Raw genomic sequence first — 22,698 nt, 5'->3', positions numbered from 1 at the left:
GTGGCCCCTCTCCCTCTACTCGCAGGTATCGCATTTTCAATGACCCCTCTGGAAGACAACTGTTTATAGCAGAGATAGTGTAAACGGGAGAGGGGGAAAGGGCTGAGGGTCAAACATAGGATAAAAAACATATATATATGTATACATATGTATGAAAGTAGAAATGGAATAGTATTGGTGATAACATGCTTGATTAAGACACTATGCAGTTTATCCTAGATGGGAAACTACACTTAGTGTGTTGTGATGATGCTCAGGGAATGAGTGTTAGGTAATATAATTTAATAAAAAAAAAAAAAAAAGCAGGAGGAAAAAAAAATTAAAAAAAAATAAAAAAAAGAATATGCTACCCACTACTTTGTGATACTGACACTGTAAGATTGACAGATGAAAGCTTTAGGTTGCTTGATTAATTTAACTGTCCAACTGGTAGGTTTGTATAAATCAGATATTTGGTGTGTTGGGAGTGAGGAGAGCAAAGTAAAGTACATTGGTCCTTTCGGGTAATGGCTTTGTCTCCTTATATTCCACCAGACTGACTCCAATCCATGTCACTAGCCACAAACCAAAATTATCTCAGATGACTGTGGTTAGGCGTGGTAGGGTTCTAGAGAAGGTCTTGGGTAAAAATTAAGAATTTTTCTTTTTCTTTTTTTGCGCACATCTCTGTCACAATTTCATGTTGAGATAGTTGATGTTTACGGACAGGGTGAGCCAAGTAACAGGGTTAACACTAGAACTTGCCTTAAACTTTCCAATGACTCGGTCTCCATCGAAACCATGGTCATCTTCTGTAGACTTGCCTCTGAAGAGCTCAAAGGTTTTCACCCAGTCTTCAAAATTGTTGAATTCACTCTCAAGATCTCTGTCATATATCTTAGAGAGAAGAGAAAAGACTGTGCTGTGAGGAAGCAACTCAGGGTTGATTTAGTGAGAAAGGCCATGATTTCAAACCTAACCTTGAGGACCAGATCTGTAGCCTAGAGGTGAAGGAAGTCAGAGCCTATATGACTGACCATCATTTGTTCCTAGTCCTGGTGTCTGGAAAAACATATTGGGCACGTGTGCATGCCCCAAATCCTGACAGAGTGGAAATGGAAGAAAAGGGATTGCAACATGGCCATGCCCTACCATGGAGTGCTTTCTCCCCTCTTTCTGTCTCTTCTAGCAATTAAAAAGAAAAATCTAATGCCTAACATATAAAGTTCTAGAATATTTGCTTTTAGTGTAATGCATATAGACATGAATTTTCCAAGTGGGAAATTATAAATACACTCTGGAACTGCAAAGTAAAATTGAGTTTTAGATTTGGCAATATAATTAAATTACTTATTCAAATGCCGTATCAAAATTACTTACCCAAATTGGTTATCTAGATTCATCATTTCCATATTTCAGATTTTTGTATCTAAATGCATGTGTTTAGCTTGTGTACTCTGACTAACATTAAGATTGGTTTGATAGGCTTGTCTTTAGCTGGAGTTTTTAGTTCTGTTACTTTGAGTGTGCACACATCTGCAAGATGATGTCAAGCTTCCAGAGGTGAGCTAAGGGGAACTCACACATTGTAAATTTCCTTGTCAGGTCTAGGCTAAATAATGCATGTTTTGAGCCTCCTCAGTATGAAGATGTAGAAAATGAAAAATGAACATGGTCTGCTCTCTGGGTTTTTATGCTTGTTAAACTTATTTCTCTACTTTAATGATTATAGTGAAGACCAAGTAAGTTAGTTCAAAAAAAAGTAATAGTAGGGTTGACCAAAGTACTTAGAGAAGCCACTGCCTCCCCTGTCCATGGCAGAGATGCTTATGTTCATATACCTGCAAGATGGCCAGGTTGGGGAGCTCATCATCTTTGACCTTCTTCTTGAGAATCTTGTCTTTCTTCCTCTTGGGGCCATCTTCCATATCTACCACTACTTCATCTGGTTTTGTTTCTGTAGATATTCAGTAGAAATTGTTAGATTTCTCAAGGCTCTTAAAATGAAAATGCGCATAACCAAGCTCTTGCCCTTTGCTCTGGCATGTGTTGTGTATCATGATCCTTCTTTTAAAAAAGAAACAGCAACCTCTCACTGTAGTATTGCTGTGGATAGTCCTGCAGTCTGTACACTGAAGGACCTGACCCCAGGAGATGCCACTCACGTAGCAAAGCAAAGTCAGTGGGTCCCCTGGGAGTGGGCAGTGTGTTAGCTTGGCCTATATGTGTGAGAACTCATTAAATGGTGCACAGAGAGGGTCCATAAATGAAGCATTCACCCAACTAGCAAACAGACCCAGGATATGGACTGACTCCAGAGCTTTTAGTTACACTCTCTTTCAGGTCTGGTTAAGGACTTGAGATGTATCTAATACAACATGAGGCTGAAATATGCTAAAGGTCTTGCACAAAGTCATACTATGAGATTACTTAATAACTTTTTAGCAGAAGACCCCGGGGAAAGAGAATGTTAGAGATAGACTTCTAGCTCTATTATTTTCTATGTAGCCTTGGACAAGTTACGTGGCCCTTTTGGACCTGTTTTATCACCTGTGACATGAAGATATCACCAAAGTCATGGGACCGATCTTAGAATTAAATGTGTAGTAAATTAAGTGAAAGGAGTAGTCTGAGGAACTAAGCCTAGCTCTGGTTTTTCTACTTCCATCAATGTCACCTGAAACAGCATTGGCTGTTGTATTTAGGCCAAGAACTACGGCTCACTTGAGTTGAGTTTGTGGTCATTTAAAATTCCGGACCTCTTTCATTTGAGTTTCTGCCAAACCAGATCTATCTGATCCTTGTAAACTGAGTTTTGGAACCTAAATCCGGCTCTTTACACTCACCTCTATTAAAGTTTATCGTGTTGGCTTTGGCCTGTCATCCCTATTGCTCCTATTTTTACTCCACTGTTTCTATATTAAGACTGTCAATGTAGGGACACAAGCCAAAAGGTCAATTCCAGTGCTGAACTTGATTCGGGAGACCTGGGATCCAGTCACAGTCCAACTCAAATAGTTGCATGACCTTTTAAAGTGTTTCATCTCCCTGAGATGGTTTCCTCACTTAGGAAATGAGGGAGCTGAGCTCTAATACTTCTTCCATGGGTTCTATTTTATAATTTTCTCCCTATAATGGCTGCATTCTATGTCCAAATGTCCCCAGAAGAGCTACTTACCTGCATTTCCTTTTTTTCCCTTGGGATCATTCTCCTTCATCTTTAAAAAAAGGAGGAGACAAGATTATTGACATAGCCTGCCTTATTTATCAACTCTGACTGCTAATAGTTTTAATTCAATTATGCCAGCCCTTTGAATTTTGAGAAATGCCATTTTAAGAGAGTATTCAAACAAGGCTTTATTTATTCCAAAATATACAGGAAGGCTTTATTTATTCCAAAATAGAGCCTTGTTGTAAAGATCTGGGACCTAAGAGCAGTGGAATGTCCACATATCCAACAAAGGTGCCACCTAGCTGTAGACATTCTCATCCTCTCTGTGGAGTCTCCTCTCAGCCACGGGGAAAGCAAACTCTTTCCTCATTTTTTTTTCTACCTTCTTGGAAGCATCACCCCAGCCTGCACTATGAGTCTTATCCCTTGGCAAGTTGGGCCCTTGGGTTGATTCCAGGGTTTAGGGAGATTAGCAGAGGAAGGATAAAGGGCTATGCATTCAAAGAAGTGGTAACATTGTCCCCACGTAATATATACCGAGTGTCTGCACTCTACGACTGAAACTAATTGTCTAAAGGATATAGAAACGCAGTATATAGATGTAAATACCAGATATAGTGTGTGTGCAAGAGGAGGGTCTGAGGAAGGACATTAGGGGGAGGGACAGGGAGGCAAAGCATTAATGGCACAAAGAGGTGTGGTATTATCTGTTGAAGATGTTTCGTGGTTTTATTGACGGTGCTGGGGAGAGGTGTTCACCTGCTGAAATATCCATTTTGTAAGACAAATAATAATGTGATTGAATGTATGGAAGAAAATGAAATGAAAAAAAAAGATAAAAAAAAAACAAACAAACAAAGAAGTGGTAACATCCATCACAAAGAGGGGAGGCTGGAGGTAGGGACCAGCATTTGGTTTATTTAGTATATATCCATATTTGTGAAATGGTCCTAGATCAATCCACAGTCTTTCAAAAGGAAGGAGTCAGAAAACCTTCTCTTTAGTTAAATATGATGATATCAACTGATTCATTTTCCTTTTATCTTCTATGAGAAATAAACAAGCAAATAACAAATATTAACAAATTTAGTCACTGAGCTTTTGCCTGAATCTGAAGACCTGCTCCTCATAGTTTCGCCAGCTATATAACTTGATCCTCATCTTCCTTCACGTACGTGAGGTCTTGCTCTTGCTCTGGCCACTTACCATTTGGTAAAGCCAAGACCTCTGCCTTTACTTTGATCATTTCTCATACAAATTTAGAACCCTGATGGAGAACTGGCCCTTTGACCTGGGTATCTGCAGATGCAGTTGAAAACTCCATCATTGTTGCCACCAGAGGCCATGCTGTAGGGAACCTCTTTCCAGCATTTACAATAGAGCTCGTGTCCCAGTGCTAGCCAGCTCCAGCCAGAGAGCAAGAACTTTGTAACTCTAGATCCCTGAACCTTCTGGGCTTTTTGCTCTTCTGTAGTTAACAGAATCATGCCTGTGGGATTAAAAAGGGGTTGATTTGTGGCGGGAGAAGGTGCAATGTTTTCTTAGCAGAGTTCCTTAACTATCAAAGCCAGGGGAGACCTTACCTTCTGTGCTTTCTTCAGAGAGGCATAATACTTCGACCACCAGTCAATGACATTTTCAGCTGACTCATCTGCTATGGTCCTTTTTCTCCTTTTAGTGGACCTCCGGGAAGCTTTCCTGGCATCCTAGCAAGGAATGACAGAGGAGTTAGGATGAAGCCTCATTTTACTGAGCACTGGCAGATGACTGATTTACCAAGGAGGCCAGCAGGTGGTGTGGTGGTTTAGGTACTGGACTTCCACAGGGCTGACGGTGGTTCTTCAACTGAGAATTCCGACACAAAGTGACAGGCGCAGTGCTGGGAACGTGAAGAGCAGCTGGCAAGGGGTCACAGAAGGTCCCTGAGAGTGGATGACATGGGACTATTCTGGGCACATATCCATTCATCTACTTTTTATTTCAGTCTTTATCATTTACCAGGTAGGCAATTCTTTTTTTTTTTTTTTTTTGGAGGGGTTTTTTCGCTATAGGGTGCGTGCGCTCGCCAGACAGACAGAGAGAGACAGAGAGACCGAAAGTGAGAAATCACCCCCCAGAGGGAATGGTCACGCCGCAATCCCTTCTCCTCCATTCTCCTCTCAGGATCTTGGGCACGCACGCACACGCGTCTGGCGTGAGTTCTAAGCCACCGGGTCTGGGATGTGAACCGTGGTCGACTACATGGGAATCCAGTGACATAGCCATTACGCTAACTGCTGGTTCCCCAGGTAGGCAATTCTTCAGGACTTTCTTAATATGGTCTTCTCTCTTAAGTCAATTGATACAGCAGAATTTAAATTTATAAATTTTCTAAATTTACAATTCAGAAAAAATAACAGTAGCCCTCTTTTGTTGTTGTTGTTCTTTGTATATTTGTCTATTTCTCCTTCCAGAATCTCGATTACCTGAGGACAGAAAGTCTTATTCCTCTTTAGAATCCAAAGGACCAATCTTTTTGGTTACTAACGACCTTGTACAAAATAGGCTCTAAATATTTCTGGAATAGGACTGGATGAAGAAATCATTACCTTTCCAAGCTAATGAACAAAAAAGGCTTTCTGTCCAATTAAATATTCTTGTCACATTTGATTAGCAGTTTAATTTTACACATACTGACTCACCAGATCCTACATCAATGCTGTGACGTGGCTATCAATAGTCTTATTTTACAAATGAGGAAACTGATACCCAGAGCGTGAAGTGCCTTGCCCGTGGGCACACCCCTACAGTAGGTGAGAGGATCAGTGTCTAGAACCGCCAGTTACTCGCCAGTGATCCTTGTACATAGAAGTAGGATGACAATCTAACCTTAACTTTTCCATCTGTCGGTGACTCCTGGGCTGTAGGTTTGTGTTCAGGCTCCAGCATAGGGGACGAGTCTGGGATATCGACCAGGACAGCTGGCTGAGCCTGGGCAGTGTCAGGCATCACGGTGGGAGGCGGCTCCACATCCACAAAGATGTGATCTGTCAGGGTATCCTGGGATGAGCTGAGGGGTTCAGAGGACTCAGTGGCTATTAGTGCGTCTGGGACTGCTGAAATAAAAGCACATCTAGTCAGAGAACTGGGCCACATTGCAGGCTGGTTATTTCAGGAACTTAGTACTTAAAATCAGACAGATCTGGATTAAGAGAGGCTGAATTTCTAGCATTTCTGAACCCCATCCATCTTATTTAGAAAATAACAGTAAAAATACGGGTCTCGCTGGGGGATGGAGATGATGCGTGGCACCTGGCACATACTAGCTAATCAAAAAATGGTTGTATTTGTTATGGATCCCTCAGAGTAATTTTAATCAACTGGGGTCATTAGGATCATGAAAACCTAGGTGTAGAGCACAGGCTTCTTTGATTGTCCCCCTCATCTGTTAATTTGGGGAGACTTTGGAGGCCTCAGAGGTCTGTTAATCCCCCAAGTACAGGCAGACCTCTGGGCACCTGAGGGTATGTACTTGGCAAAGAGCAGGGGATATCCCTGGCTTTTTGATATTCTTAATTGGGCCATTGTCATAAAAAGGTCTCAACACTGTTCTATTCTGCCAAAGATCTTTTTCTCTCCATTTTGTGCCATGGAATTCAGGACTTAGCAACAATTCCTACTTGGATCCTCCATGGCTGCCATGACCTCCAAGGTTCTCTCTTCCAATTATCCACTTTTAACAGCCAATTTAACCTAATAAAGTCGTTTTTTGAGAGATTTCTGCTATAGGGTGGGTGCACTGATCAGAGAGACAAAGAGAGAGAGAGACAGAGAGATAAAAAGCAAGAAATCACCCCCCAGGGGGGGATGGCCCCACTGCAATCTCTTCTTCACTATTCTCCTCTTGGTATCTTGGGCATGCACGCACATGCCCAGCATGAGTTTAAGCCGCTGGGTCTGGGACTGGAACCACGGTCAACTATGTGGGAGTGCAGTGACGTAACCATTACATCATCTGCTGGTCCCTCAATCTAACAAACTCATAGATTCAGAGAGATCAGTGAGACAAACCAGAAAGCTCAGAAACAGTCAAAGGAAGTACAGCAACTCACTTTATGAGACAGATGGCAGACAAACCACTGGGGAAAGGAACGACTGGTCAGCAGACTGTTTAGGGAACAAAAGGGTACTACAATGCAGCTGGATCTCTACCTAAAATTATACAAATGCAGATGCTTTTAAAGACCTAAATGTGAGACCAGTAGTTGTCGTAACAGCTATGTCCTGGACTCCCATGTAGTTGACCACGGTTCGAGTCCCAGACCCGGTGGCTTAAACTCACACTGGGTGTCTGTTCGTGTGTGCCCAAGATCCTGAGAGGAGAATGGAGAAGAAGGGATGGCAGTGTGGCCAACCCCCTGGGGGGTGATTTCTTGCTTTCTGCCTCTCTGTCTCTATATTTCCGGCAAGTGCACGTGCCCTATGGCAAAAAAGCTCTCTAATAATAATAATAATAATAATAAATAATGATATGTCATGAAACTGTGACATGCAATTAACTCAGCTCTGCACACCTGAGATCATAATGGAACAAACTAAAATCACATCAAGGCCAAAGCCAAGTAAAATGTCAGAGTGAAGGCAGGGAGAAACTTCAGTTGTGTTCTAGGAAGGTTTCAGAGAGCAGTTAAGCCTGATATGAGCTTTTAAAAAAAAATAAATATAGGAACCAGCAGATGGCATAATGGTTACATCATTGGACTGTCATGTATTCGACCACAGTTTGAGTCTCAGACCTGGTGGCTTAAAACTCATGCTGTGTGCGTGTGTGTGTGTGTGTGTGTGTACCCAAAATCCCAAGAGGAGAATGGAGGGATTGTGGCATGGCCATCTTTTATGGGGGGGGATGATTTCTCACTTTCCATCTCTCTTTCAATGTGTTTCCAGTGAACACGCCCCCTATGGCAAAAATCTCTCACTCTCAAAAAAATTATATATATATATATACGACTTTATTTATTTTTAAAGTATTATTTATTTCATGAGAGACAGATACAGAAAGAAAGATAAAGAGACAGAATCCCCAACAGAGTCCTCACACTGCAATCTACCAGGAGGCTTGGATCATGGCCACACACATGCCTGGGATGCTTAGGGAGGTCCTGAGATATGAACCTAGGACCTTTCCCAGTAGTTCCAGTTACACTACCAATGTGTCACCACCTGGCCCCTCATGCAAGAGTTTGGCAGCCAAAGATGAAGACTGTAGAAGCAAATTCATCAGAAAGATCTATGCAGCCACTTGATGGTGGGGCAACTTCTTTGAGCTGATCCAGTAGCTAGGAGGAGCGTCTTACCTTGCTCAACTTGGGCTTCCTCCACTGGTGAGATGAGGGCAAGGGGCTCTCTGGGTTTACACAAAAACTGCTTCAAGCAGTTGATGGTGTAGGTACCCACGAGGGTGCTCCTCCCGAAAGCTCTCCAGTCCACCACGCAGATGCTCAGGGGCGGGTGCAGAAGCTCATTCTCAGGCAGCTCCTGCAAGAGGATGCTGGGGTGAGGAGGGGGCACTGCCTGGTTCTGGCCTGGGTGCTTGTGCCCTGCTGGCCCCTCTGTAGGCAGGCCTAAAACAAACCGGACACCATGCCTTGCGATTTTGTCCCTCCAGGCCAGTCTTGCAGCTTGCCAAACTGTGGAGCATTGTCTTCTCAAGACAGAGTAATTTCCCAAATATGAGAAATATCTTACTAACTATTCATTGCAAGTTTAAATTGCAATCTCCTGCTTCTGTTTTTCCTATGGCAGTAGTATTTAATCCTACAAATTATTTTGTCCTTATTTCCCAAGAAAACTCTAACCACAAATGATATTTTACACAGGCCCAATATATAAAACAAGTGAAAGTTGAGTCATTTAAAATGGAGATACCGGTGAAGGGACAGTGCCCTGCATACAACTTCCCTCTGGTAGCCCAAGGTTCAATGAAGCCTGATGTGAAATGTTTGCAAATACTACGCCATTCTTAATTGGACTCTTTGCCAATTTAAAATATGTGTCTAGTGGAGCTGAGTGGACTGGACAATGTAAACTTTGTCTTCACAGTGGTTCCAAGTCAGAGCACAGAAAACAGTGTGTTGAAATAGCGTTGGGTCCATGGCCTAGTGGTTAAGGGAGCTGGATTCCACATGGCCGACCACATGGTTTGGATCCTCATCATAGCAGCTTAAAAAAACACACCAGGCCCATGTGCATGCATGCCAAAAAATCTCCTGGACTGAGAAATGCAGGAGAAGGGACTGCAGTAGGATTACACCCCATCAAAGGGGTGCTTTCTCCTTTATCCCTCTCTTTGCTTCCTTATAGCAAGTGCACACAACTCTGGCAAACTAAAAAGAAAAAAGAAAAATGAAAATAAAAATAAATAAAAGAATACGTGTCAAAAAAGCATCATTTTGGAAGCATAAGTTCACATACAAAGTATTGAATTCAAACTACAACTAATATTTTAATTTACCCATTAAAGTATGTTTTATCAGGTTTATCTCCTAGGCCAGTGGTTCTCAAACCTTGGTGTGTATCAAAATGACCTGGAGGGTTTGTTGAATCAAGGCCATTGGGCCCTGTCCCCAGAAGTTTATGATTCAGTAGTACATGGGTGGAGCTTGAGAATGTGAATTACTAACAAGTTCTCAATGTTGATGCTGATGAATTGGTGGCCATACTTCAGAAGCTACTATTCTAGGCAAGAGTTTGTCAACCTGCTTTAATTTAGTGTATAATCTATCCTCGCAAGCAGAAAAGCAAACAGTAGATGTCTACTTTATCTCATTCTGAAGGTCTGGCTTTTTACTAAATTAGACTGTTCTTTCTTGCAGGGGGTGAACGTTGAAAACTCCAGAACATCTCTCCATTCCAAGTTAGGAAAGCATGTGCTGGGGTCAGCAGACGGCGTAGAAGTTGAAGCAGCAGATGGCATGGAGGATTCCGCATGACCAGCTGCATAATTCAAGTCTTGGACCTGGTAGCTTGAAAAACACACTGGGTGTATGTATATGCATGCTCAAAATCCAGAGAGGAGGATGAAGGAGAAGGTATTGTGGTGTAGTTATCCCCCTGGGGGAGGGGTGCTTTCTCACTTTCTTCCTCTCTCTCTCTGTGTCTCTGTCTTCAGAGAGTGCACACATCCTATAGCCAACCAAGATAATAATAATTAATAACAATAATAATAATAAGTGGGTCCCATCTGAGGACAGGAAGTGAATAGAGGGATTATGGAATGATGGGCTCGCACCACTTCAAAGACATCTGCTTGGACGGTGAAGTTTGGGTTGTTCTTGTAGCTCTGGATCACACAAGACTTCACTCCTCGTCCCCCACACTCGATGAGAACCTGTGGTCGATCCACTGAGAGGAGCTGCACCTTCTTCATTTCCCGGACTCCCCAGAATAGAACCTGAAGAGAGGACCACAGAGCTATCACCCACCATGCAAGAAGGAGCCTATGTGTGCCCTGCTATGGTGTGGAAGCATCAGACGTGTGGCCTGAGAATCATGATATGTTCTTCCAGAAAATAATGGTGCAGTTTCTGAGGGCTCCCTCTGGGCAAGCACAAGCTGGATGGGGTTTTTGTTTAGGTCCCCTGCCCACCCCACAACACCCCTCCAACCACTCAGGCAGGGGTACAGCTCTTTAGTACCAAAAGACAATTCTGGTCTTCCCCTGAATCATACCTCCACTCGGTATTTACTCAGCACTGGCCGAATGTTGGCAGGAACTGGATAGATCTGGGTGATGTCTGGTGGGTCAATGGGAGGGAGGCCTTGCAGCCCAGATGAAGGGACCTACCACACAAAACAGGTGCTGATTAGAAGGTTGCAGAGAAGCGAGGAAGACTGACAGTGCCACACAGTCACCTCATCAATAAGATGTTCACTGTTCTGCCAACAAAAGTTACATTTCCAGCTTAAAAATGCAATATGAGGGAACCAGCAGTTAGCGTAATGGCTATGTTGCTGGACTCTCACGTAGTCAACCGCGGTTTGCGTCCCGGACCCGATGGCTTAAAACTCACGCCAGGCGCGTGTGCGTGCGTGCCCAAGATCCCGAGAGGAGAATGGAGGAGAAGGGATTGCGGTGTGACCATCCCCCCTGGGGGGTGATTTCTCGCTTTCTGTCTCTATGTCTCTCTCTGTCTGTCTGGCGAGCGCACGCGCCCTACAGTGAAAATCTCTCAAAAAAAAAAAATTCCAATTCTAAAGAAATATTTCTAATGATAATGAGTTAAAAAAAAAAAAAACTCTCATTCCTTTTTCTTTGGTTCCAAAAGAGGCCACAACTGAGCCTGGTCAAACACTCACAGATTCGTCTATTAAATGACAGATTAAAAAAAAGTAAAGGCCCTTTTCAGGTATTCAGGCGGGAGTGGAAATTTCCAGTCCTCTATATCTCTCTCTGTCTGTGTCGCCAGCGCACGCGCCCTCTAGCGAAAACCTCTCAAAAAAAAAAAATGCAACACGACTATGCACTTTACCACATTTGATTTTTCTTAGTTGTTAAATGCTGTAATTTACATGGGTCACTAATATTTAGTGAGAATTTCTGATGTGCATGAGTTTGATAAGGCATGACTTTTAGTAAGCTCATAATAAGCTCACTGAGAACAGAGAAAATAAGACAAGTAGATCGATCCACACACTTGATTAAATTACACAAGAGCTATTACAGTATGGTGGAGAAAGAGGTTTTTTTTTGGAGAGGTTTTTGCTATAGGGCGCATGCACTTGCCAGACAGAGAGAGACATAGAGACAGAAAGCAAGAAATCACCCCCCAGGGGGGATGGTCACACCGCAATCCCTTCTCCTCCATTCTCCTCTCCGGATCTTTGGCACGCACGCACACATGCATGGTGTGAGTTTTAAGTCACCGGGTCTGGGACGCGAACTGTGGTTGACTATGTGGGAGTCCAGCAACATAACCATTACGCTAACTGCTGGTCCCTAAACTATTGTCTTAACTAACCCCCCTTTCCAGTTTGTCAAGATCTTCAGAAAAGCCATAATACGTATTACAAAAAGAAATTCCGTTTCATCAAATAGAGACTATATCTTAATCAGTGGGACAGAAAATGAAGTCTTTTAAAGGCAGAACACGGGGATGAACGTCACCTCTTGTGCACTTGAGGTTAATGAAACTCATTAGGAGAAACAATCTTTGTGTTTTGTTGAAATGTCACAGAAAGGGCTTAAGAAATTCTACTAAGGAAAGAATCTTTCTCATAGGATAGGCCATCTTGAAGTGTCTTCAGGTCCCAGCTCAATGGGAATATCTTTTAAGAAGCTTTCCCTCATTTGATCCCAGTTACCGTGGCCACTCTCTGATCCTTATGTCCTCTGAATTCAGTCTATCTTCTATAGAGGCTTAGTGTAAAAATGAGAGGACTGAGTCCAGAAAGCAGGCTCTCCTGTGTGACCCTCCTCAGTCACTTTCCCTTCTCTGAGCCTCAGATAGTAGATCAGATGACCCTTCAGGGATCAGATGTTCTATGGAACATTGCTTTGGAGCAGGTGTTCCTCCTCACTGGGGCTATGTGTCTGCCTGAACAATTTACCAGAACTTGGCCAAGAGGAAGTCTTTATTGATTTCATCTCATTCTCCAAGCCCCTCAAGTGCTGCTCCACATAGAGTGAGTTCTTGATAAATGTTTACTGGCTGTCTGACATATTTGTTCCATATGCTAGAAAGGCCTAATTGCTCATCAAAAACCTGTACAGTGCAAACATATCACAATTCCTTTTTCACAGACATTTTCTAACTGGCAACAGCAGATGTGGCTAAGTTAATTATAAAAAAAAAAAAAAAAACTCAGAGACAGAGTGAGAGAGAGAGAGAGAGAGCGAGCGAGCACACGTGCAAGAAAGCAGGCATTTCAAATGCCAAGCAGGCTTAAGATAATGAAGCTGCAGGACGAACCAGACCACATAAAGAAGCTGGTAAATGATGAGGATGAAGATCCAATACTGCCTGGCAGTAAAGAGATGAGCAACCTAGCCTCAAATCTCACCTCATTGGGATAAGTCACAAAACAGCTGTGAAGAAGGCATAGGCGAGGCCGCCTCTGGATGTGCCTTTTCAAAGCAGTACATGCTACCTTATCCTGGCTATGGGCATGGAAAATGCCTCAAAGAAGCTTTGCTCCCGTCCCTGATAGATCCTCTTAAGAGTTCAACACAGGAGGAATGGCTCCATGGTCTTATGATTAAGGCAGCCAGATTCCACATGGTCCGGCATCCTAGACCCAGTGTCTTGAGAAATATGCCAGGTGCATGTGCCTGTGTGCCCAAAATCAGAAAGAAGGGAGAGATGGAGGAGAAGGGACTGCAACATGACCATTTCCCAGGGTGGGGGTGGGGAAGATGCCTTTTTCTTTCCCTCTCTCTCTCTCTCAGTCTCTTTGTCTCTCTCTGGCAAGTACACAGTCCCTCTAGCCAAAAAAAAAAAACAAAAACAAAAACAAAAAAAGAGTTCAGCACAGTGCTTGATGGATCCCACAATATGGTAGAGATTGAACTACTTACTGTCTGTCAGTTAAGATTAAGTTTTTTCACAGTGAAATAGGTCCAGTGCCGATATATAGTTACTCAACACATGGGACCAGGGAAAAAGAAGAGATTGTTATGTCAGTAAAATAGTAAGAATTGGAGTGAGCATGATGAGTTGGTCCCAAAGGCAGGCTGCTCTAATATCCCAGTGGAGATAAATATCAGACTCTCAGACCCAACTGCAGGGGCAGGACAAAGGTGAGGCACCTAGGGTGGTACTCATGTGGGACCTGAGTCCCAGCCCTGCCCATCTGAAAAATCAGTATACTCAGAAGGCTTTCTCCTTTCCCTGCCTCCCTCAGTCTGTCATCTGCACTTCTATTGTAGCTCACATTCAGTTCAGTGGCTAGGTACAAGTCTTGGACTCTATCTCGTACTAGCTATGTGAACTTAGAAAAGCAACTCAGTGTTTCTGAGTTTCAGTTATGTCATTTATAAAATGAAGATAATATTTAGTTCGCAGAGTTGCTGTGAAGAAGTGCTGAGACACCACGTAAAGCACTTGGCACACTTTCTAGCACACAGGGAGTTCCCTGTGAATAAGGGTCAACTGGGATATTTATTGCTCCTTGCAAAGAATAAGGCTCAACCTCAAGTCATTCTAATATTCAATGGGACTCAGATGATCTAGGATTGCTAGCGGTGTCAAACTACCTCAGAAATAAAGTCAAATCCTCTGGAGGAAAACACTTTCAGCCTAGGCTCGAGTTTTCTCTACCTATATCTGATAACATATCTATTATACAATAAAATAAAACTCTTCATTCCAGGAGATAAGATGATGTGAGTAAAAATCAAGAGAAACAGCAACCAAAAACAACAGGCCTACAGAAAACTCAGATAATGTAATCAGATATGAATTTTACTGATGCTTACTCTGTACACTAAGAGACAAAATTAGCTTTTGATGGGGGGGGCAGCAGGTGACATGATGCTTAAGGCTCTGGACTCCCACTTGCCTGACTATGGTTCAAGTCCCAGACCTGGTAGCTTACTTTCTCTTTTTCTGTCTCTCTCTGGTGAGTAAATGTGCTACATAGTAAGTTCAAAAAAAAAAAAAATAAATAAATAAAATGAAATGATTCTTTAGAAAAAGATTTTGATAGGGAATTGAAACCCATAATAAAAAAGAAAAGTGAAAATTCTAAGACTATAAATATAGTCACTGGAAAGAAGAACTTGGTAAGTTGGTTTGAAAAAAAGATTAGGTGTAGATAAAGGCAGATGAAATAACCTAGAGATAGGCCACTATTAACGATAGAATAAAACTCAGAGAGATAAAAGAATAGAAAATACCTAAAATAACATGAGAGGCATAGAATATGTAATTAGAAGGTCTAACTCATGTAATTAGAGTAACAGGTAAAGAGGAAAGAGGTGAGACAGAGAGGAGATATATAATTAGATAGAGGTAATAGTTGATAAATAATGATTGATGATTTTCTAAAACTAATTAAAAGTATCAAATCACAGTTTCAAAGCGCTACAAAATACAGATCCCTAATTCAAGCTTCTTATGAAATGATTGAGTGTCACACCATAGAGACAAAGAAGATTAAAATTTTATTTAAAAAATAGATAAAGCTTGCATGATAGTAAGGGAAAGATTCTACTAATAGAAAGTTGAATGAGGATGGATTCTAAGACAGTGTTGCCACATAAATCCACGATTGTCCACTGCACAACTGCAGGGGGCGCCCATCACATAGACTACCCTCTGGGAGGGTAGTGCACTAACCCTGTAGAAAGGCCAAGGAAACACTTCTAGTAGTTGAGAATTGTTGTAGGCAGAATAATCGCTCCCTGAACAAGATGTCTACATCGTAATTCCCAGAGCCTAGGAATATATTGATATTACCTTACATGGAAAAAAGATTTCGAAAGATGGGATTAAATGAAGGATCTTGAAATGGGTAGTATTTTGTTTTTTTGTTTTGAGAGATTTTTGCTATAGGGTATGTGTGCTCATCAGAGAGACAGAGAGACAGAAAGTGAGACATCACCCCCCCAGGGGGCATAGCACACTGCAATCCCTTCTCTCTCGTTCTCCTCTCAGGATTTTGGGCACACTTGCACACCTGCCTGGCATGAATTTTAAGCCTCCAAGTCTAGGTCTCAAATCACAGTGACTACACGGGAGTTCAGCAACATAACCATTATGCCATCTGGTGTTCCTGAAATGGGTAGTTTTAACTTGGATTATCTAGGTAGGCTCAATGTAATCACAAGGGTACTTTAAAGAGGGAGGCAGGAGACCCAGAGACGGAGGAGATATGATAACAGAACTAGAGGAGAGAGGGAGAGAGAAGCACTCTTGACAGGGTCTCATCATGCTGCAATCCCCCAGCCCTCCAGCTCATCAGGATCCTGAGCACATGAGCCCAGTGTGTTTTCAGATTGACCAGGGATCAAAACCCTCCAATGAGCCACATGGCTTCTAGAACTGCAGTTTGCTTTGCTACCAACTTTGTCACCAGGATGGACCAAATACATGTCACCTTCAGGGACCAGCAGTTAGCATAATGGCTATGTCGCTGGACTCCCATGTAATTGACCCAGTTCAAGTCCTGGACCCGGTGGCTTAAAATCACACCAGTGCATGTGTATGTGTGCCTGAGATTCCAAGATGAGAATGACTGCAGTGTGGCCATCCCCCCTGGGGGGTGATTTTTCACTTTCTGTATCTCTGTCTCTCTCGGTCTTTCTGGTGAGCGAACACACCCTGTAGCAAAAACCTCCCCCCACTCAAAAAAAAAAAAAAAAAGAAAGAAAGAAAGAGAAAATATGTGTCACCTTAAGCCACCATGTTTGTGGTAACTTGTTACAACAGTGTGAAGAATTATGGCTGACTGCATCTTTAAGCCAGAGCCGGCTAGGAGTTAGAATTGGGAGGACTGGGATCATCTAAATAGTACCAGGGAGGGAGAAGGAAATAGTGGATTCAGTGTGATGCATAGACAAACCAAGGGACTAAATCCTTCCGAGACAGGGGAGGGTGTTAGTGATGGAGCTGCAGAAGCTGAAGCAAGCCATCCGTAGACGAAAACCGAGCAGCTGGTGACAAGCGAAGGCATTTTCCAGCCCCTGACTTCTCAGTATGTATGAGACCCTCATTCTAAGACAGTCACACTGATGATCAAATTGCTTTTAGAACAAGCGATCAAATGAGAAGACATCCTAATGAAGCCCTAATTGAAATGCATCTCTTAGGCTGCTTACCTCTGATAATCCTGCTTCTATTAAGCCTGCTGTCAGGAAGCAGCAGGATTTCTCACCAGGGCACTCAGCTCAATGCTCAGGAAGGGGGGATAAAAGCTGGGACTGTGGAACTCCGGGACCCCACACTCAAAGGGATCACCTGGTTAAGTCTCTTATTGACAGAAGAGAGGCTCAGAGAAACAGCACACTGGGACAAGCAGGTGGTGAAGTGGTTAAGTCACTGGACTCTCACATGGCTGATCATGGTTTGAGTCCCAGACCTGGTAGCTTGAAACTCATGCTGGGTGTGTGTGTGTGCATGTCTGAAGTCCTGAGAGGAGAACAGAGGAAAAGAGACTGTGGCATGACCATCCCCCCTAAGGGGTGATTTCTCACTTTCTCTCTCTCTGTGTCTCCTATAGGAAAATAACTCTCTCTTAAAAAGTAAAAAAAGAAAGAGCACACATATTAAGGCAATTTTGTGCAGTGAAGAGAGCACCCAATGACTCCAGTTTGGCTGACCTTGAGCACAGCTTCCTCACTTGTCAAATGGGAGTGCTGGGTTAGTTCCCGTTTTCCCAAGTCGTCCACTCTCTACCACCTTCACCATTGTAAATTCAGTAAACATTTTTATTAGACACAGTTACACAAAGGTAACTATAGAAAGGAAACTTCACAATGATTGTACAGCAGTTACACTCAATGTTCTGCAAGGCTGACCCATGTGGAAAGGTTCTTGGCTTGCATGTGGAGACCTCCCTGAGTATGCTGTGTGTACCCCTTCTCTGGGATAGACTGAAGCTACAGATAGATTGCAGCATTGAGACCCTGATGGGGGTACTGCCTCAATCTTTCTGTCCCCCTTGCTCATGGAATAAATAAACATTAAAAAAGGAAACTTCAGGTTGTTGGGTAAAAGAAGTACCATTTATCATAAATGGAAAGTAACTTTAAAAAGAAAACTGGTGCCAGTAGGTGGCGCGGTGGTTGAGGTGCTGGTCTCCCACAGAGCTGACTGCAGTACTAGTCCCAGACCTGGTGACTTGCTTTTGCTTTCTCTCTCTCTCTCTCTCTCTCTCTCTCTCTCTCTCTCTCTCTGTCTTTCTCTGGTGAGGATGAATGCCCTATAGCAAATTTTTAAAAAATAATAATAAATAAAATTAAACAAATAATTCTTTAAGAAATAATTTTAAAATAGCAATGTTATTGGAATGTGCTATGAAGCATTTTTTAAATTTCCTTGGAGGTACATGGTGCTCTTAGCAGCCGACTTTGGGAAATATGCCTGCAGGTATCATTGATCTTTTCCACTCAGTGTCATTGAGCTTAAAGCATGATGCCTCTTAAGAAGGGAGGTAGCAAGTTGAGAGAGGTATTGTAGACAGGTGAACATCAAACTAGACTTTCATTTAGAAGTGGTTAGAAGGATTAAAAAGGACAAAATTCTCCTCACATCAACTCAACATTATTTAATGCTAATTCTGCCCCCAAACCACTCATTGCCAGCCTAAAATCACCCGGGCCCTCACTTGAGGAAAGGCTGGTTTTGAAGGCTGCATTCAGTTCTGACAGTCCATGTTTCTGTGCAATACATATCTATTTGGCTAGAACTAGTTCTCTTAGACTCTCATTTGATTTTAAGACTCATATGACAAAGATTTTTGTACTCTTAACCTCCTAGGCTGCAACCATTATGGTACTAAAGCCAGCGTGTGAATTTCTGCTACTCCATGGCTCCAAGAGCTCACCCAGCTTCAGTTCCCCCCAAAGAAGAGGGCTTGTTCTTCCTCCAAGGCAGCCATCGCATCCTTGAAAAGTTCTTCTTTAAATGGAACGAAACCCAGACCACATTAAAGTCTTTGATATGATGAGCTTAAGGACTCATCAATACAGCCACGTGCAACTCCCAGGCTGCAGACCTGGGTAGAGGCTGGATCTGAATACAAGCATATTAACCCCACAGGTGCTTCTTTCCTCATTGTGCCCCCCCCACCCCCCAGCCTCTCCAGTCTGATGGGAATCTGCCTACCTGGATTCTAGGGTCTGACTTGCCGTATTGAGCAAGTTATTACTTTTCCCTATTGCTTAATTCACCTAAAACAGTGAGAATAGACATCTTGCTTTAATAACCTATGGCATAATAATACTTACAATAATAAATATCTATTGGGTTGTCGGAAAAGTCATGATGCATTTTTTGCATAGAAAAACAAGAAGCAATATGACATGACTGACAACCCAACAGCATTTGTTGAGTGTTTATTCTATGCTAGGGACTTTAGGTAGATTGGATATCATCCCATTTTTCAGGTGAAATGAAAACTAAGTAGCTTACACAAGGTCACACACTAATAAGTGGTGAAACTAAGATCTGTACAATGGGATCCATCTCTAAAAACTTCACTCTCGCTCTCTGTGTCTGGAATGTTTGCCTTCCAGTTTCTCCACAAAATGCATCCATCTCAGCAGGACTGAGGGAGGACTACTATGAAGAATGGCATGTGAGACAGCAGAATTAACACTGAGCACAGAGTAAAAGCTCCACAAATGTTGTGCTCTTCCTTTTTCATATCTTTCACAGTCTGTGTACAGCTCAGGACTCACACATAGAGCTGCTTAAGCATTGTTGACCAAACTCATTAGGATTTTCATCATAGGACTCTGGCTTGTAGTGCAGGTCCATTTCACCCGAGTTCTTCTCACCTGAAGGAGACACCTCCAGGCACGAGGTAACAGGGAGGGCCCAGATACGGCTTCATCAAAGCGGCACCTCTAGTGAGGTCACTTCTCTGGCCAGGTAGACCAGGTAGAACATCTAGTGCAGATGCCATTTCTGGTTCGCTTACCTGTAGCAGTTCAAATACAGCAAGGAGATCCCCTCCAGAGAGGCTCCCACAAAAGATGGGGTGATAGCACAGCCTGGGGGGCTCATAGTCCTGGTCTGCCAGCTTCACAACAGGAGCAGCCACTGTGGCACCCAAATATTCTGGCTTCCCCTAAGGCAGGAAAGAAATGAATTTTTGTCACCTGATGGCTACTTACCAGGTTCTGTCCTGTATCGGGGCAATTGTGCAAAAAATCTTTACCCAACCATCAGTACGAGTCTGCCTCTTGCTTACTATCTTGCTCTCTTCTCCTGCCAAGCATCTTTTTGTTCATTTCCAAGGCTCGTGGGAGCAGAAAGGCCTGCTCAGGCTCCCAGGGAAAGCTCTAAGAGGATTGAAGGTTTCTCAGTCCAAGCTTGTCTTAGGGGTTATTTCACGCCTCACATACTGATCTCAGTGGAATAAAGTCAAAATAGTCATTTAGGATAGACTGGTAGGGGAAAAAGAAAAGGTGGCAGAAAACGTTCCAAAAGGTCTCCAGGGCAGGACAACATTGCAGTTGGGAGGATGAGCCTCAGGGCCAGGTAAACTGAGACTGAGTTCTCATATCTGCCACTTTCTAACTATGATCTCAGGCCAGCTACTGAAGCTTCTTGAGCTTCGTGTCTAAAAGGGAGTTAAAAACTATCCCTGTTCATAGGATCACGAGGATTAATGATATGCATATGCTTTGCACAATGACTGGTACAGAGTAAGTGTCCAATTCAAGGTAATATGATTATGATGGTGATGATAATGATGATGATTAAGGTCAGTATGTTTAAAGTGGTAGGGAAGTTATGCTGTATGTTCCTTGGTATTAAAAGAGAATATTAAGATATCTTTGGGGCCAGCTGATGGCATGGTGGCTAGGGCAGCTGGATCCCACATGGCCAACTGCACTGTTCAAGTCTTGAACCCGGCCGTTTCAGAAACATACCAGGTGCATGTGTGTGCATGTCATTATATATATTTCTCTAAGAAATACTTGATGGCTCTACCTCATCTTTGCCAAGCCTGCCCTTAGACATCTGAGCCACTTTTCCCCAGGGGTGGTGTGGGGCTGGGGTAGTCACTTTGCTTTGAGATTTGTCTTGAGACCTTCTGGAATGGATGCTCCATGCAGGCCGAGCTGCCCCATTTTTTCACTACTGTAAATGGGATTAGAACAGGGCAGGATTCAGTGCATACATGTTTGTAGAGTGAAAGCTGCTGCATAAATGACCTCCACAATTCAAGGACAATGCCCACATTCACTTCTGGCTGAGGCTGAGTTTTAGCAACCACACTGCCTCATTACCTTTTAACTCCTGAATCAGCATTTGTATCCCCAGCTAATGAAGGAGGGTTGGTTGAGGTGGAAATGGGGGGGCTTTAGTTTAGCCACGTGAAAACAAAGCTTCCTGCTGGGATCCACTGCCAGGGTCAGACCTATTCTGAGCATGGATGGAATTCCAGCAGCTGGATATACAATGAATGAACAGCCTGACAATTACTTTGTTCATTATCCCAGCTGGGAATAGTTCATTCAAATTAGCCCTGGGAACAAAGGAGTAAACATAAACCCAAGCAACCAATTTGCCAAATAGAGACTCATTTCTTGCAGGACCAGCAGACTCTTCGGAGGGTACAAGTCACTAGGAAGGGAGAAAAGCTAGAGGCTGGAAGCCCATATCAAGCAGAATCAGATACTAACAATTCTGTCATCATTTACCTGGGGCCCCTCTAGCTGTAGCTTGCAAGTGAGAACAAAATCTTTTGCATATCTGTCTACCCATATTTCTTCAGGAGGAAAATGCAAATCCCTTTCCTTTCCTTTCCTTTCCTTTCCTTTCCTTTCCTTTCCTTTCCTTTCCTTTTCTCCTTTCTCTTCTCTTTCTGTTCTCCCTTTCTTCCTCCTTCTTGCTTGCTTTCTTTCTCTTTCTCGTTCTTTTCTTTTTCGTTCTCCTTTATTTCTTTTTCTCCCACCTTTCCCTTTCCCCCTTTAGATTAGAAAGCATAAGATTGATTTTTCTGTTAAGAACTTGGTTTAGGGTAGTCCAGGAAAAGCCATCAGTGAGGAGAGGTCTAGAAAGCAAAGAGCGGCAAAGTGAAATATACCAGCCCAGAGGACTGGTGTAGCGGGAACTTGCAAAGATGCCTGACTCTCATTGCTGCTTTTCAAATAGGAAATAAATACTTAGGATTGAAAGCAGTTCTTAGGGACAAAGTTGAATGGTATTTATTTTGTAGCTGTTCCACAGAAAATCTATGCTTTTGATACATGCTGAGTGGCAGAAATCATCCTGCATAATATATACATTCGGCTCCGATTTACAAATGGGGGAATGGGATTCAGGGTGGAAGTGATATAGCGAACCAGAACATGTGGTATAGAGGAGGTTGCCATGCTAGCCACAACAAGTGCAGGAACGAGTGGGCATAGGAGGCCTGGGTTTAAGTTCTAGCTCTGCCTTCAGCTCGCTGGGACCTTGAAGAAGGCATTTGACCTTTCTCTATATGACTCATCCTCGTGGAAGCAAGAGTGGGGCTCAGGCCTTCCGAAGTCTCTGCACCCCTTCTATGATTCTCACTCTAATTCCCTCCTAACCTTGGCCTAAGGCCAGGGGGCTGTCAAGATTGCACTGAGGAGATGAAGAAACTTCAGGAAGGCTTCTTGAAACAATTGTGTACCTAATATATTTGCGCTTCTGCAAGGAGGTAGAGGCAACAAATCAAATCAAATGAACCCTTGCCTTTTGTTTTTGGCTGAATTTTTAAAAGCAGAAAAATACTTGTCTTAGTAAGTTTTTAAAAAAATCCTCCAGTAAGCTTCTGAATCTTACGTTTGTGTTTAAGAACACAAATCTTAACCCTAACCCACTTCAGAGGCCAAGTTGATGACAATACCCAACCATCTCCTTCCA

At 42.9% G+C, this 22,698-nt stretch overlaps 1 protein-coding gene across 1 annotated transcript in view; it reads right to left on the bottom strand.

The window, feature by feature from the left end:
* The window catches only part of FER1L6 (fer-1 like family member 6), a 149,070-nt gene that overhangs the window by 46,553 nt on the left and 79,819 nt on the right, over window positions 1–22,698 (bottom strand). Inside the window, exons 21-29 of the mRNA XM_006157540.1 lie at window positions 19,775–19,924; window positions 10,862–10,972; window positions 10,422–10,583; window positions 8,488–8,668; window positions 6,020–6,246; window positions 4,735–4,857; window positions 3,158–3,197; window positions 1,821–1,936; window positions 745–876 (exon numbers count right to left, since the gene is read on the bottom strand). Of these exons, the coding sequence (XP_006157602.1) occupies window positions 745–876; window positions 1,821–1,936; window positions 3,158–3,197; window positions 4,735–4,857; window positions 6,020–6,246; window positions 8,488–8,668; window positions 10,422–10,583; window positions 10,862–10,972; window positions 19,775–19,924 (1,242 nt within the window). The remainder of the gene's footprint in view (window positions 1–744; window positions 877–1,820; window positions 1,937–3,157; window positions 3,198–4,734; window positions 4,858–6,019; window positions 6,247–8,487; window positions 8,669–10,421; window positions 10,584–10,861; window positions 10,973–19,774; window positions 19,925–22,698) is intronic.

This window comes from Tupaia chinensis, unplaced genomic scaffold (genome assembly GCF_000334495.1).
Source record: "Tupaia chinensis unplaced genomic scaffold, TupChi_1.0 Scaffold000545_1, whole genome shotgun sequence".
In the NCBI taxonomy this organism is placed as follows: domain Eukaryota; kingdom Metazoa; phylum Chordata; class Mammalia; order Scandentia; family Tupaiidae; genus Tupaia; species Tupaia belangeri.
This window is presented reverse-complemented; position numbering and strand designations above follow the sequence as displayed.